Below are 16,066 nucleotides of genomic sequence, written 5' to 3'. Positions count from 1 at the left end.
CTGCCTCTATAGCCCCACCTACCACTCATGTGCACATCCACTTATGACTGGTAACGTTTAAGTGCCCCAATTCAAATTTCTAGAGAAGAGATCTTTTCTTACACTGCCAATGAATCCTACAGCTCATACATAGTACATCATGTAATGTCAATCCATCAGGAGCCTAACAACAAACGATGGCAAGTCAAATTAAGATAATTTGGAGAGAGTTTAATGAAGTGAAAATTAGGAGGCAGAGTGTAGAGCAATCACAAAGAATATTGCAGTATCCCAGTACCCAAAAGTCTGTTGTGACCACCTGTGAAGCCAAAAGGTTTGCAAGGATGGAACAGTTATATAGAGGCTTCCCTCTAAAGCTGTGATGTTCTTTGATGAGGTACATTCAGGATAGCTTCCTGAGGCAGAAAGGATGGAGAGTGAATCAGGAGGGAAATGTGCTGTCTGGTAGCACAGTTCACAGTAGCTTTGATTCAGAGGAGAATGGGAGTACTGAGTCTCTGGGAGGGGAAAGGAATGCAGAGCCTGTGGCATGCTGTTTGGCAATTTTGTCATCCCTGAGCCCACAGGACTAGCAGTTCCTTATCTTAGGAAATTTTCTTTATCTCTTTAGGCCTATGTTTCATCTATCATCTGAAAGAATTAGCTTAATGATCTCTAAGGTCCTTACTAGCTTATGCCTAGCTCCTTAGCTACATGATATTTAGTGGAGAAAAACCTTGCTTTTATTTTGATTTTTAGATGTGAATGTTCATCTGTAGGTATTACAAACAGATCTGTAGGAAAACATTTTGGACAAAAAGATCTCAGTGCTTTCTGACTAGTAAGTGGAGTCAAACTAATGAGGTTTCAGACTAAAGTCATAGGTAGTTAATTATCACAAGTTTAACCTACTACAAAATTTACAACTATAACAAAGTTTTCTATCACAAATATTTTAACATATTGTTACACTCATGGTTACAAAACAGCCAACTTTGGCATTATTAGACCCAGTCTTTCAGTGTTACAGACAAGTTCTCTGCCCTTGGCAAGTGGAGAGGCAACTTTATAATACATTACAGAATAAGCATTAATTTGTGGTAAAATAGTCACTCTTTTTCACCTAACAAGCTGCAATAGGTGATTCAGAGCTTTGGGTTCTCAGCTTAGGTCAACAGTCTTCCGTTCTCTCACCGCTCATTACTAAAGTGTTAACTGAGGCTTTGTAACCTCTGACTCTGGCTGTTTTCAAGTCAAAGCTGTTAAAGGAAAGGGGGTTGGTTCATAATGCTGTTTCTGCAAGAACCCTGCAAGAGGGAAATAGTCTTCATTTTGGATGAGAAAACTAACCTAGCTGCAATTCAACCCACGTGAGTGACTGCACAATCTCTGCCCTTTTCATCCCTCACTCGGGATTCTAACACTCCCTTCTGTGACGCGGAGACCGCCGGCTGGGGAAAGGAACCCAGGGGAGTTTCTCCGCAGCTGGGTGTGAGCGAGCTGCGCACACCGGCCGGAAACCCGGCGCAGGCGCGCGGGAGCCCCGCCCCCCCGGGCAGGGTCCCAGGCGGGAGGCGGGGCCGGGGCGGAGCCTGCGGCCGCGGGAATCCCAAACCCGCCCCTTTCCCCACCCCTCCACTTCTTGCCATGGCCCCAGCACTGCTCCTGGTCCCTGCTGCCCTCGCCTCTTTCATCCTGGCCTTTGGCACTGGAGTGGAGTTCGTACGATTTACCTCCCTTCGGCCACTTCTTGGAAGAATCTCGGAGTCTGGCAATCCGGGTGAGCGGGAGGGACGGAGGATGAGCTCTAGAGTAGGGAGGTGGAGCCGGAGCAGAGGGAGCGTGGGGCGGGGCTTGGAGACAAATGACAGGGGAAGTCCTGGAGAGGGAACTAGAGCCTTGAAAGCCGCCGAGACAAGGCCGAGGAGACCGGAGGGCTAAATTAGGAACTCTGGGATTAGCGGTTTGGAGAGGCGGGAGAGTGAGGACTGAGGGGGAGGAAAAGGGCAATGAGCAGAAATTCTCAGGAAAGTGCTTCGTAGAGGACTATAGAGGGTGTTACAAAGAAGGAGCATTTGGAGAACCGAAACAAGAAGGGCACTCCAGCCATGCCTTTCGTGACTGCCCAACAGGAATGTTCTTCCCCAGCTCTGAAAGAAGCATGGGCAAAGGGGGAGAAACAGGGAATAGCAAAGTGAGGTGGGCAAAGCCTAGAGAGGAAGCGATAAGGCTCTTGAAAGCATTAAGGGACATGGCCTGGGGTCCCCAAGAGGAGATGAAGGTAGAGAGTGTTTCCCACAGTCTTCTTGATCTTTTGTACCTTTTTCCAACTCCCGCTAGATGCCCGCCAGGGATGGTTGGCTGCCCTGCAGGACCAAAGCATCCTTGTCCCGCTGGTTTGGGATCTGGGGCTCCTGTTACTGTTTGTGGGGCAGCACAGCCTCATGGCAACTGAGACCGTGAAGGAATGGATGTCCCGGTACTTTGGGGTCCTTCAGAGGTCACTGTACGTGGCATGCACTGCCCTGGCCTTGCAGGTATGAAGCCCTGGCAGCTGAGTCCTCAAGGGAAACAGCATGTGTGAAGGATGTCATTGATTGGAGCTGCAAGAACATCAGGCTTCGGATAAAGTGTGGGTTTCGGAGGAGAACTGAGGGTGTTCAGGACTAGTCTCAGCTCCCATTCTTTCACAGCACACATTCTCCTTTTTATCAAGAAGTATGTACTGCTTGTCATCCCCTAAGCATGATGTGTGCATTCTCACCTTTGCAACTTTGTTCCTGTTGTCCCGCTTGAGAGTGCCTTGGTAACACCTCTTCAGTCTTATCCTTTCTTCAAAAGCACTTCCCTAGATCTCAGGAGAAAGCTTCCCGGTTAGTACTCACCTGTCTCCTCAGTGGATGCTTGGCATAGGCTATTTTGTGTGCCTATCTGGTCACTCTCATCCATTCTCTAAGTCCTCAGAGTGGAGACAAGTCATTCTTACATCCTTAGGACCCCACCCAGCACCCTCCACATGGTGAACATGCTCATGATTGAGGTGGGGAGAACAGCTGGCCAGCCTGGACTGGGGGCAGCCCCTGGGTCTGGGTCTGTCAAGGGTGGGCTGCTGGGAAACCCAGTTCCTCTTCCTTCCTCAGCTGGTGATGCGGTACTGGGAGCCTGTGCCCAGGGGTCCTGTGTTGTGGGAGGCTCGGGCTGAGCCATGGGCCACTTGGGTGCCCCTCCTCTGCTTTGTCCTCCACGTCATTTCCTGGCTTCTCATCTTCAGCATCCTTCTCGTCTTCGACTACGCAGAGCTCATGGGCCTGAAACAGGTGAGCCTCGCAGATCCCTACCCAAGACATCTGATCCTTTCTAGAATACCTCTTTCCCCTCCAAGGATGTCCCTCTGCCTCCCATTGTCTTCCACCTGCCTCTTGTTTTTGAGCCATTCACCTCCCTTTCTTATAAGATAGTCTCCCCCCAGCCCTCTCTCAAAGGCTAGGAATCATGGGCTTCTTGGGCCTGGGAAGGTTCATGGGCCAGAGATGAGGGTCAGGGACCCCCAGTCTCAGGAGGGTGGTTCCTAAGCCTGTCATAGAAGGAGGGTGCCCAGAAGGGGAGGAAAGAGGCACTTAGGTGGTGACAAGGGCTTGACTCCATTTCTAAGCCATTCTCCCTCTGCTAGGTGTACTACCATGTGCTGGGGCTGGGCGAGCCTCTGGCCCTGAAGTCGCCCCGGGCTCTGAGACTCTTCTCCCACCTGCGCCATCCAGTGTGCGTGGAGCTGCTGACAGTGCTATGGGTGGTACCCACCCTGGGCACTGACCGCCTGCTCCTTGCTCTCCTCCTTACCCTCTACCTGGGCCTGGCTCACGGACTGGACCAGCATGATCTCCGCTATCTCCGGGCCCAGCTACAAAGAAAACTCCACCTGCTCTCCCGGCCCCAGGATGGGGAGGCCGAGTAAGGGGTTAACCCTGGTTGCAAGCCCTGTACTTCCTCTCTCCCTCCTATCCCAAATTCCCTTAACATCCAGGCCTTGGCTGCTTCAGACCAGAGGCCCACATCCATGGACTGAAGGAGTGGTCCCTTCCCTTGCTTGAGCCTCCACTCCTTGGTTCCAGCTCCATACTGAATTTCAGCCATTGGACTCCAAGGGCCACTTCTCACCAGCCAGGAAGGAGTGGCTGGGAACTTATCCGTCTCCTCACAGTTCAGGGCTTGACCCTCCATTAACAATTTCCTCACCAAGAGGAGTCTGGCTTGACCACTCCCTTAGCCCAGTTACTACCCTCTGTGCCTCAGGGATCCTTTCTCCACGTCTAGCTCCCTCCCAGGAGCTGGACCGAAGCCCACTGTCTGCCCTTTTCAGCTCCCTAGGCCCCGACCCTAGGCTCCATCCTCCTGAACCTAGTTGAGCGGTTTCTCCTGCTCTTAGCTAAGGTGACTAAAGGCTCCCTGCTCTCCCGAGGAACTCACGCTACAGGAAAATAAAATTCAGTCTGGTTTTTCTACATGTAGAATGCAGTCTGTCAGTGTCTCTCAAAGCTGCAGGGCTGGCTCTGGGAAAGGCGAGTTACATTGGAGTCTGGGCATCGGCCGCGCCTTCTGGTGACCGCTGGGCGGCGGCCACTCCCCGCGGACCCAGCCCTCCACCCCCTTCCCGGAGCACCCGGTCCCCCTTCCTCCAAATCTCCCAGTTTCCTTGCTGCAGACCCGGGTGGGGGACGGGCTGAAACGGAAGAGTGGGGAAGACGGTTCGGGTAAGGGAGCGAGCTTCCGAAACCGTCGTCTTCCCAGCCCTGCTCCTGTGGCCACCCCCTCCCCACGGGCCCCGCAAGCGCCCCCACGGTAACAAAGACTGGCCCGGGAAGGCAAAAGCGTGGGGAGGAGCGGCAGGAGATGGGAAGGGCGGGCCCGGCTCCGAGCAGCTGCCGCTTCCTCCCGAAGTCCCTCGAGGGGTCTGAGTCACGGGCCGCCGCCCCGGGTTGGCTAGCTGGGGGTGGGGGTCTGGACACCTGGGTTGTCCAGGGTTACCGGGCGGCAGCCGCGTGAGAGGCCCTGGGGAAGGATCGCGGCGGGAAAAGAGGAGTCCCGGGGCCGAGGCCCCACGCGGGGGACCCGGGGAGCGAGGCTCCGCCCCCGAGCCCGGCTCCGCCCAGCTCCCCCTTCCCTCTCCCCATTGTCCTCAGACAAAGCGGCAGCCGCCCCCCGCTCGGCCCCCGGGTCTCAGTCTCCGTCCCTCCCCTTCTCCTCCCTTCCCCCCTCCCGCGCCCCCCCGCGCCCCCCCACCTCCTGCCCCGGATCTCCCTCTATCCCTCTCTCCTCCTCTTCCTCTCTCCTCCTCTCTCCGGACGTCAGGCTCCTTCGCACCCCCTCCCCCGGGAGCCCCGCGGCGTGTGAGTTGACCCAGGGGCTTCAGACTTGGGGAGGGGGTGTCCCCTCCCTTCCGTCCCGGGCGCGGACCTCGGGCTGTCTCTCCTCTCTTTGTGCCGAGATTGCCCGTCAGTGCGGTCATAGCCGGGTGGGGACGGCTGGCGAGGTCGGGGTTCCATGAGCGCCGAGACCCCGGCGCGAGACTGGCCGGCTCCGGAGAGAAGCGGTGTGGAGCCGGTGCTCCGTACGCCTGAGGCGCTCGCTCGCCCGGGACCCCGGGGCATCGCCGGTGGGGGAGGCCGGCGGCGGGGCCCGGACCGGGTTAGGGTTAGTGGGGGGTGGACGCCAGGGTTCTGGGAACGAGCTGGCAGCTCCGATCGCCGGGTTCCGAAAGTCCCCGGGGGAGGGTATTTCCCCTGGCCCGCCCCGGGGCGGAGTGCAGGGCGGAGGGGTGGGGGCTGGGGGGTCTGAGAGGCGTGGCTCAAGCGGAGCTGGAAGGGGAGCCCGGACCTCCGGGGCCCGCGCTGAGACTCGCCGGGCTACAGCCGCCGAGCTCCGTCGCCCCTCTGCCCCCGATCCCCCCTTCTCCCCTGGACCTGTCCACTCTCCGCCCTCCCACCTTCCCGACACCGCTTCAGGTCCCACTGTCCCTCTCCGCCGGGGATCCCGCTGACCTCGCTTCCCACTCCCGCCGCTCCTGAGGTAGCGGTCAGGCAACCTCGCTCGGATCCTGCACCGCTCACCGCCAGCCTCTCTTCTCCCTCGAGCCAACTTATTTCGTTTTTCCCTCTTCTCACAACCTGGGGACTGTCTCTGATGCCCAGTAACCTGTACCCACAAATCTGACTCCTGTCTCTTTGCCCTGAATCTCCACTGTTCCTCTCGACCCACCTCCCCCAACCCCATCACCTGGCTCTTAGTTGCCTCTTCACTTTCTCAGTTTTCCCCCTTTCTCTGCCCCCCTCCGCCGCCCCCTTTCCCACTGTCCTCACCCTCAGCTCCTCTGTGACCCACCTCTCCCCCTGCTTCCTCTCCCCCACCCCCATTCTCACCTCCTGGGCCCCTCTGGAGCCTCTCCTTCCTGTTCTCTGCCCCCCAGCGTTCCCCCACCCTCCCCAAGGCGACCATGGCCACCATCCCAGACTGGAAGCTACAGCTGCTAGCCCGGCGCCGGCAGGAAGAGGCAGCCGTTCGCGGCCGTGAGACGGCAGAGCGGGAGCGGCTGTCGCAGATGCCAGCCTGGAAGCGGGGCCTTCTGGAGCGCCGCCGGGCCAAGCTTGGTCTGTCTCCTGGGGAGCCTAGCCCTGCGCCTGGGACTACGGAGGCTGGACCTCCAAACCCAGACGAGTCTGCTGTCCTCCTGGAGGCCATTGGGCCCGTGCACCAGAACCGATTTATCCGGCAAGAGCGCCAGCAGCAGCAGCAGCAGCAGCAGCAGCAGCAGCAGCAACAGCAGCGGAGTGAAGAACTACTCACGGACAAACGGCCTGGACCTTTGGAGACCCGGGGGCGGAGACCCAGCCCCGGGGAGACACGGGACCCAAGCCCCAAGGGAAGAGAGTCCAGGGAAGAGCGGCTCAGTCCCAGGGAGGCCAGAGAGAAGAGGCTGGGGATAGGGGGAGCTCGAGAGTCGAGCCCCAGGCCTTTGGAGTCTGGGGACTGGAGGCAGAGCCCAGGAGAGGCTGGAGACAGGAGCTCCAGACTGTCAGAGGTGCGGAAATGGAGGCTGAGCCCTGGAGAAACTCCTGAGCGGAGTTTGAGACTGGCAGAGCCCGGAGAACAAAGCCCCAGGAGAACAGAGGTGGTGGACAGTAAACGGAGCCCCGAAGAGTCTGACAACCAGAAGCTGGGCCTGACAGACTCCCATAAATGGAGGCCTGACCCCAGAGAGTCTCCGGAACAGAGTTTGGGACAACTGGAGGCATCAGAGTGGAGGCCGAGTTCAGGAGAAGAAAGAAAAGACTGCTCAGAGGAATGGGGGAGAAAAGACGAGAGGCCGATTCCAAGAATGGACCCAGAAGGGACCACAGCGTCGTCAGAGACCCCAACAAGGGAGGCTCCAGACAGTCGCTCTGCAGGACCAGAGGGAGCAGAAGAAAGGCCCAGCCCCGTGGAGGATGGCGAGAGGGGCCTGCGGCCGCCGGAAGGATGGAAATGGACCCTGAACTCTGGGAAGGCCCGAGACTGGACACCCAGGGACACAGAGCCTCAGCCCCAGAAACCGGACACCCCAGAGTCTGTCGAGAAGCACGTGGGTCCTTTGGGTGCAGAGGCTGAGAAGGAGGAGGCGGGCGCTCAGAGCAGGCCTCTGGGTGCCCTGCAGGACCGCTGCTCTGCGCCCTCCCCCCTCTCCCCAGAGGACGCCGGGACTGGAGCCTCTAGACGGCAGGAAGAGGAAGCAGGGGAACTCCGGCCCCCACCTGCAGCCCCTCTGTCTCCCCCACCCCCAGCCCCACCTGCCCCCCAGTCCCTTGGGGATCCCCTCATGAGCCGGCTCTTCTACGGGGTGAAGGCAGGGCCAGGGGTGGGGGCCCCCCGCCGCAGCGGACACACCTTCACAGTCAACCCCCGGCGGTCTGCGCCCCCTGCAACCCCCGCCACTCCAGCTGCCCCAGCCACAGCTGACACGGCGGTCCCTGGGGCTGGGAAGAAACGGTACCCGACTGCCGAGGAGATCTTGGTTCTGGGGGGCTACCTCCGCCTCAGCCGCAGCTGCCTTGTCAAGGGGTCCCCTGAAAGGCGCCACAAACAGGTAGGGAGCAGCCAACCCAGACTTCTTGGCCAGCCCCCCATCACTGCTCTGTGGACTTCTGTCTCTCTCCCTTTCTTTATACCTCTGTATCCTTGTCTTCATCTATTCTTGTTCATTCCTGCTGCCACCCTTCCTCCCCTGAACACACACCCTTCCTTCTTGTGGCCCTTCTTTTCCATTCATTTCCCAGCCCAAGGAGCCTGCTCCGCAATCAAGCTCGCTGTCCTGGGTGTGTCTCTCTCAGGGTGTGCCCAGGCTCCTCACTCTTCTCTCCCTCAGGCTCTGAGTTCACCCCCACCCATGGCTTTCCATTCCCGAGTCTCTGACCCAGCCCAGCCCATCTGGGTGGGAGACCGGAGTTGAGGCCACAGCCCAGAGTCTATGTAGGCAGGGTCTGCAGGGCAAAAGTGGGCAAAAGAATGCTGGGGTAGGAAGCCTGGGGAGGCAGAGGGGATCGGGGTTTTAGGGAGAAATGGCAGGGAGAAGCGAGTGGAGGAACATCTCACAGACCCAAGGAAGGGGGGGCTGCAGAGCGGAGTGGGGACATCCTAGGATAGTGGGGGAGGGGAGTGGAACAGGGGCTAGCCAAGGAGCAGAGAGAAGGCTTTTGAACCCCGAGTCTGCCCCATGGGAGAGACGCACACAGAGGCCATTTGAAGTGGGTGACCTCGGGGTTGCACACCCCCAGCTGGGCCACGGCTTCAGACAGTGCTCCCTTCTCTCTTGGGACAAGAAAAGCCTTCTCCTCTTCCAAAATACTCCCCCCCACCACTCCCTCCCAGTCCTTCCTCCCTGGGCGTCCCCTCCCTCCCCAGAACTGGCTCAGCAGTTGGTTTTCCCCTTTCTTCCTGGCCTCTCCCTCCTCTTGGGGTAGAAAGAAAGAGAAGTGAATTTGGAGGCACTGTGCTGAGAGCAGAGAGCACAATGGGAGTCGAGGGCAGAGTTAGGGACTGGGGCCAGCAGAAGGTCAGAGGTTAAACTGGAAAAAAGGCGGTGCAGGGAAGTTGGAAACAGCCAAGCTGACTTCTTACCCTGGCGCTGGCCCAACTCCTGCCCCATACACCAGTTTCCAGCTTGAAAATCTCCAAGGAAAGAGAAGTTCTCTATCTAACATCTCCAGCCCTCATCCCGTGTGTGTCATCCTCAGATTGTTTTTCGTGTCCCCAGTGTCAGTGGGAATGCACAAAGGTCGGGAGTCACTTGAGACCCCAGCTCATCTTCACATGAAGCTTAAGCTCCCATCCCAGAGCCGTGGACCCTGGGTCTGTCCTGAGCTGACTGCTAGGTGACCCCTTTGCCTCCGGGCTGGGCAAGGAACTAGGTCAGGAACAAGTCAGGAACAACCAGGGTGAGATGTTCAGAGAAGTCACTTCCTACCGTAGAGGCTGTCTTGTGCCTCTGGGGAGGAACAAAGAGGGGAAGACACGAAGTCTGGGGCCCAAAGGCCGGGGACTGAGTGCAGGGCAGGACCTGTGAGAGTGAGGGAGGTCCTAGGTCCTAGGTCAGGGAGCTAGGGAGCCGGAAGCAGATCGCCCAAACAGGAAGCCTGGGGTGGGGGCCGGAAGGCTGGTGGGGCTTAGTGGCGAACATGGGGCCATGGGCCTGGCCAGAACTGTGCTCAGGATGTGGTGAGAGAATAAGGAAGCAGCTGCTTCGGGTGGGGGTGGGGAAGAAGCAGTGCAGAGTTCTCTGGGCCCAGACACTTTCCCCTCAGCTCTCCCTGAGGCCTCTCCTCTCTCCCAGCACCCTGCTCATCAGGGCCGGGCATGTCCAGCCCTGCCTATAAGATCAGGGATAGGAGGACCCTGCCATCTAACACTGTCCCCCTTTCCCTAAATAACTCCTGTTTGCAGGCTAATCCCCTCAAAGGTCTCCCTGCCACCGGGAAAGAAGCCCCAGTCCTGCCACAGAGCCCAGGGTTTGGGCCATGGCCCGTGCCCTTCCCCAGAGGCCCCTCTGGCTGGGAGGTCAGCCCCTCCTCTCCCCAGCCCCCTCGTGACCTTATATAGCTGATGAGAGAGGAGTGAGTGAGTCACCCATCCGTACCCACCCCCCCCAACACACACACCCCATGAAGGCTGTGCATTCCTGAGAAGCCCAGTCAGAAGTTGGGGGGTGGTGAGAGAAGCAGGGTTGGGGGAGAGAGACAAACATGGTCAGAGAGCAAATAAAATGGCTCCTTTTGCCAGAGTGGTAATAAACTATAGAGCTCGTTATCTCAAAAGGTGACATGAAAAGAAAACAGAAGTGGGTTCCCAGAAGTTTGGGTAAACCTGTCAGCAGGAGAAGTGGTTCCTTTGGAGAAGTTAGGATATAAGGGGTCTGGTTCCTGTCACTCAACTGTACCAGCTGGCTGTTCCACAGACGTGGACTGGGGGTCGACCGTGTGCAGGCTGGCCTGCACCCCCCCGGCAAGTGTTCCCCCAGGGTTGGTCTGCTGGGATGCCATCTGACGTCTGGATGAATGGAGCCTTCCTTACCCATTGAAGCAACTTCCATGCTTCTACTGACAGCATCAAAAATAAGTAACCAAATATGTAAATCCTCTGGTAGGTTAGGGCTTCCCTGGTGGTTCAAACGGTAAAGAATCTGCCTGCAATGCAGGAGACTTGGGTTCAATCCCTGGGTCGGGAAGATCCCCTGGAGAAGGAAATGGCAACCGACTCTAATATTCTTGCCTGGAAAATTCCATGGACAGAGGAGCCTGGTGGGTTACAGTTCATGGGGTCCCAAAGAGTTGGATACGACTGAGCGACTTTCTTTTTGTAAGTTAGGTTAGAAGGTGGTTAAGTGATTATGGGAAATAATTAGGACAGGGACAACTGGAACTTTGAGGGTCAGATGGTGGGAGGAGCAAATACGACTTTATAACAGCATGATCCAAAGGGAGGGAGCCACAGCGATATTTGGGGGAAGAGTATTCTAAGCTGAGGGAACAGCCAGTGCAAAGCCCCTGAGGTAAGAATGCCTGGGGTGAGCCTGGAGGAAATCACAGCCCATGTGGCTGGAGTGGAGGAGGATGCACAGCGTTGAGTTGGGAGGGGCACGTTGGAGCCCCTCCTAGGCCTTGGCCAGGTTCTGGCTTTTGTTCCCAGAGAGGTGGGCCCATGTCAGGTTTGGACCCAGAGAGTGACACACGCGCGCACACAGTCTCTGAGTTCTCGCTTCCCATGGGGACCCAGGTGTTAGCAACCACCTGTCCAGCCACCATCCGGGTTACTCTCTTCTCATACCCCAGTTCATGCAGAGATTCGGGGATACAGGGCCCCCAACCCCCAGGTTCCCCAACGGATGCTGGAGAAGGCCCGAGGAGATCCTCTGGACCTTTCCGAGCAGTTCACATGGAATCCTCCTGTTTGTCTCCTTAATCGCTTTGGCTCCTAGAGTTAATCCCACCCTGCCCCTTCCCCGTGAGCTTCTTAGGAGGGCAGAGGGGAAGGGTAAAAAGGTGGTGAGAACAGCTGGGGCTCGCCAGCTCTTGCTCCAGTATATTTCCGAGGATTTTCTGCCCCCTCCAGATTCCTTCTGGTCGCCTGTCTCTGTCACTGCACGTCCCTTCTGGCGCAATCTCCACCCCCGTCCCGTGTTTGCCTGGACTTTCCTCTCTGCCCTGTTACCTCCCCCGCAGCTACTGCTTTCAGGGACTTGGGCTTATCATCTCAATGGGTTTTGGGTCCTCTGGCTTTTCTGCTGGTCTCCGCTCCCCTGTCAGAGCCAAGACCCTTTCCTGGGGGCTCACTTCAGCTGCAGGAGAGGAGTGTGTGAGGTGGGAGGGGCTGGTGTTCAGGGTCCTGGGTTCTCCGCCGAACAGCAAGGGACCAAGGCTCTGGAAACCAATGTGCCTGTCTTGGCTTTTGCCTGTGACTCCCTCCCAGCCAGCTCCTTCCTGCCCAGGAAACTCAGCTCTCACCTCCCCTGGGGAGCCCCCCCTGATTGCTCCCAGGGTGCCCAAAGACTCAGTTCTGATCACAGGACTTATATCCAGGTTTTTAATTTCTCTTTACCTTTCCACTTCCCACACTCCAAATGCAGAAGCCTTGATCCTGGGTTCCTCACTCCTGCTACCCAGGCCCCTGCTGAAGCTCAGGCCAAAGTCAATGTTTTTCAAACGATATGATTGAAGAGGGGAAATCTGGGATTGGCCAGCGAGTAGCGAGTACTGAAAGGAAAACTGGCTTCCAGAGTGGCTGGGGCGGGCAAAGTCAGCGAGTCTGCCCAAACCCAGTCCCCACTCCCCGTGGTCCTGCACCTGTTACCCTGCGGTCTGACCTCGCCTCCTCCCTGCTTTCTCTCCCACCCTCAGCTCAAGATCTCCTTCAGCGAGACAGCCCTGGAGACCACGTATCAGTATCCCTCGGAGAGTTCGGTGCTAGAAGAGCTGGGCCCGGAGCCTGAGGCCCCCCGCGCCCCCAGTCCCCCAGCGGCCCAAGCCGACGACGAAGAGGAGGAGGAGGAGCTGCTGTTGCTGCAGCCAGAGCTTCAGGGCGGGCTGCGCACCAAGGCCCTGATAGTGGGTGAGCGCAGACTTCGCCGGCCCGTTGGCGCTGCCTGCTGGTCGGAGCGGGCATTGCAGTTCAGGAGGAAGGGGGATTTAATGTTGGCGCTTGGAAGGAGCTTGGCGGGGACTCTAGCCCAACAGCTCCTTTAGTTCAGTTCGGTTCAGTCTCTCAGCCGTGTCCGACTCTTTGCGATCCCATGGACTGGCCTCCCTGTCCATCACCAACTCCCTGAGTTTACTCAAGCTCATGTCCATTGAGTTGGTGATGCCATCCAGCCATCTCATCTTCTGTGGTCCCCTTCTCCTCCCACCTTCAATCTTTCCCAGCATCAGGGTCTTTTCAGATGAGTCAGTTCTTCACATCAGGTGGCCAAAGTATTGGAGTTTCAGCTTCAACATCAGTCCTTCCAATGAATATTCAGGACTGATTCCTTTAGGATGGACTGGTTGGATCTTCTTACAGTCAAAACGACTCTCAAGAGTTTTCTCCAACACCACAGTTCAAAAGCATCAATTCTTCGGTGCTCAGCTTTCTTTATAGTCCAACTTTCACATCCATACATGACTACTGGAAAAACCATAGCCTTGACTAGACGGACCGTTGTTGGCAAAGTAATGTCTCTGCTTTTTAATATGCTGTCTAGGTTGATCATAGCTTTTCTTCCAAGGAGCAAGCATCTTTTAATTTCATGGCTGCAGTCACCATCTGCAGTGATTTTGGAACTCCAAAAAATAAAAGTATGTCACTGTTTCCACTGTTTCCCCATCTATTTGCCATGAACTGATGGGACTAAATGCCATGATCTTAATTTTCTGAATGTTGAGCTTTAAGCCAACTTTTTCACTCTCCTCTTTCACAGTTCCTTTTAACAGATGGGAAAACTGAGGTCCTGAGAAGCGAAGGGCACATAAGATCTCCACATTTCTAAACCAGGACTCTTTCTGAGCGCTACAGTGTAGTTAACATAGGATTTGGATCAGACAGGCCTGAGTTTGAATTCCTTCTTGTCTCTTACTTTGTGGTGTTACCTCAGGGTAACTGCCTGACCTCTGGCCTCAGTTTATTATTTTTGAAATGAGGTTAATAATAACCACCTCTTGGAATTGAGAGGGTTAAGAACTTTTGGGGAAGCACTTAGGAACTATGGCTGGACACTGAATAACTTAACCTCTCCTGGGGTTATTGCAAGATTAAACAAGTTACGAGAATGGCTGGCAGAGAATCCAGGCTAAATGAAATGAGTGATCCTGCTGTTACTAGTAGTAGCAAGAGGCACTCAGGATGTGGGAGATGTTATAAGATTTTCTGCATGCCAACTGGCCTTCAGTGTGGGGAGTGGGTGGGGAGGCGGGAGGCGGAGACCCTCTCTCACCCTCTATCCTTGCTGCCTCCTCTCGCACAGATGAGTCTTGCCGGAGGTGACCCTCTTCCAACACGGAGATATACCTCCCTCCTTCCTGGAACTGAAGATTCTGGAGCCCAGAAGGTTCAGAGCAGACAGACAGACCCTCAACATGAGCCTGGCAGGGAAGGGCAACCAGCATCTTTCACCTCACTTTCCTCTTCCTGTTTCTGGGGGCAGAGGCAACTGCTCAGTTTCCACCCTCCTCAGACACGCTGGTGCCTCCTAGGTGATCCTAGACCCCCATCCAGTCCTGGGGAGGAGCACAGAGCTCATTGGGCTGGGGTAGAGATGGAGAACCCTTGCCATCCCCACGGGCAGGCTACACTCTCCTTGACTCCCTCCTGCCCCCGGAGGCTCCTCCATCTCCCCGGGAGACCGAGCCCCTGCTGCATGTCCAGCACCTCTGCCTCCTGTTCCTTAGGTCCCTGCCCCTTTGTTTACAGTTCCTGCTGCTTCTCTTGACTACAGCCTGGTTTACAGCCCCCCGCCCCCGCCATCCCCAGCCCCACCTGCCAAAGTCCTGGGTTTACAAGCCACGCCTACTTGCATGTCCATGTAGAATCCTCTTCCCTGTCCCCTGAAGTCCCCGCACTGGGGGGACCCGGGGTATGGCTTCCTCCACTTTTGCTCAGTATTCCTGCGTCTCACTTTCTCCGAAGAGGGAAGGCTGGGAATCTTGACTCTGTATCCCCCTCTAGTTATTTAATTCTGTTCCTCCTGGTGGTTCACAGTTGAATTGAATTGCGAGGAGGGTGTGAGATGAGTCATGAGGGACCTCAACTCTCTTCCCCCCGGGTCTCCTTCCTTCTCAATTGCCTGGGTTTTTGTTTTTTGTTTTTATTTTCTATAATAAAATGGAGCTCTCTCCGACTCTCCTGCTGCTTCTCTTTCTTTTGAAAAAGGGAATGGGGGTGGGGGTGGGATGGAGTGGGTTCTGGGTTCCTCATTCCAGGCCTCTTTCACCTTCTTAGTAGCCATAAAGAGGAAGCAGCCGTGGCTGTGGGAGGGGAAAACCAGAAGCTCAGCACTGACCGTGGAGACTGGGTTCTGGGAGAACCTGGCACTGTTCTCTCCAAGGACCAGCAGGAGAGGGACTGGGGAGTTTTTGTTGTTGCTTTGGTTTGGTTTTGTTGTTGCTGTGCCTCTCAGCTTGCGGCATCTCAGTTCCCCAACCAGGGACTCATCCTGGGCCTCCATGATGAAATCATCAAATCCTAACCACTAGACCACCAGGGAACTCCCTGTTTTGTTCTCTCTCTCTCTTTTTTTAAATTAAATTAAAAAAATTCTGGACTTCCCTGGTGGTCTGGTGGTTAAGAATCCACCTGCCAATGCAGGGGACACAGGTTTGATCCCTGCTCCAGAAGATGCCTGCTGTAGGGCAACTAGGCTGGTGTACCACAAGTACTGAGCCCAGGTACCTAGAGTCCGTGCTCTGAAACGAGAAAAGCCACCACAGTGAGAAGCCCTCCTGCCCACCTCAGCAAAGAGTAGCCCCCACTCGCTGCAACTAGAGAAAGTTCATGCGCATTGAAGACCGAGTGCAGCCAAAAATAAATAAATTATTTAAAATGATTAAAAAACAATTTTTTAAATTATTATTTTTTTAAGTCTAGGGCTGGTTTGAGGAAGGACAGTTGGAGCATCCACCACACTGGACATACCATGATGACAAACAGTCGGCTGGGTTCACTGCAGCATCCCCATGCCTGGCACCTGATAGACACACACAATTATCTTTAGAGTGAATGAATGAATGAGCAAATGAGAGGAGATAAAAATTTGGAAGCAAAGGACACTCTGGATTGAAAGATTCTGGTATTCAGAAGCCTAGTGCAAGGCAAGCAGCCAGAGAGTATATGATTAGAAGTGGCTAATCCAGGGGATTTTACTCTAAGACTCAAGACCGTAAGTAATAAATCTCTTGAAACTGCTGCAAAATAGTACAGAGGGGCAGATTCCTGAAAAGGGTCTTCTCTGATAGACAACTGGTTTTACATTCCTAAAGTTATAAGAACCATAGATAATTCATGGCTTTGTGGCCCAACTATAGTTGGCACTGGGACACTT

The 16,066-nt window shown here is 55.8% G+C and overlaps 2 protein-coding genes across 2 annotated transcripts; both read left to right on the top strand.

The window, feature by feature from the left end:
• Positions 1-1,572: 1,572 nt before the first annotated feature.
• Positions 1,573-4,484, top strand: NRM (nurim). The gene is made up of 4 exons (XM_040250230.1): positions 1,573-1,759; positions 2,320-2,516; positions 3,120-3,296; positions 3,650-4,484. The coding sequence occupies exons 1-4, from the start codon at positions 1,627-1,629 to the stop codon at positions 3,929-3,931; spliced, it is 789 nt and encodes a 262-aa protein (XP_040106164.1). The 5' UTR covers positions 1,573-1,626; the 3' UTR covers positions 3,932-4,484.
• A 1,958-nt stretch (positions 4,485-6,442) lies between these two features.
• On the top strand, positions 6,443-14,871 carry PPP1R18 (protein phosphatase 1 regulatory subunit 18). The gene is made up of 3 exons (XM_040250181.1): positions 6,443-8,092; positions 12,396-12,606; positions 13,994-14,871. Exons 1-3 carry the CDS (start codon positions 6,467-6,469, stop codon positions 14,011-14,013), a joined length of 1,857 nt encoding a protein of 618 aa, XP_040106115.1. The 5' UTR covers positions 6,443-6,466; the 3' UTR covers positions 14,014-14,871.
• Positions 14,872-16,066: the final 1,195 nt, after the last annotated feature.

Source organism: Oryx dammah, unplaced genomic scaffold (assembly GCF_014754425.2).
Source record: "Oryx dammah isolate SB20612 unplaced genomic scaffold, SCBI_Odam_1.1 HiC_scaffold_11, whole genome shotgun sequence".
Lineage (NCBI taxonomy): Eukaryota > Metazoa > Chordata > Mammalia > Artiodactyla > Bovidae > Oryx > Oryx dammah.
The sequence above is the reverse complement of the archived record's forward strand: the minus strand, read 5'-3'. Positions and strand labels throughout refer to the sequence as shown.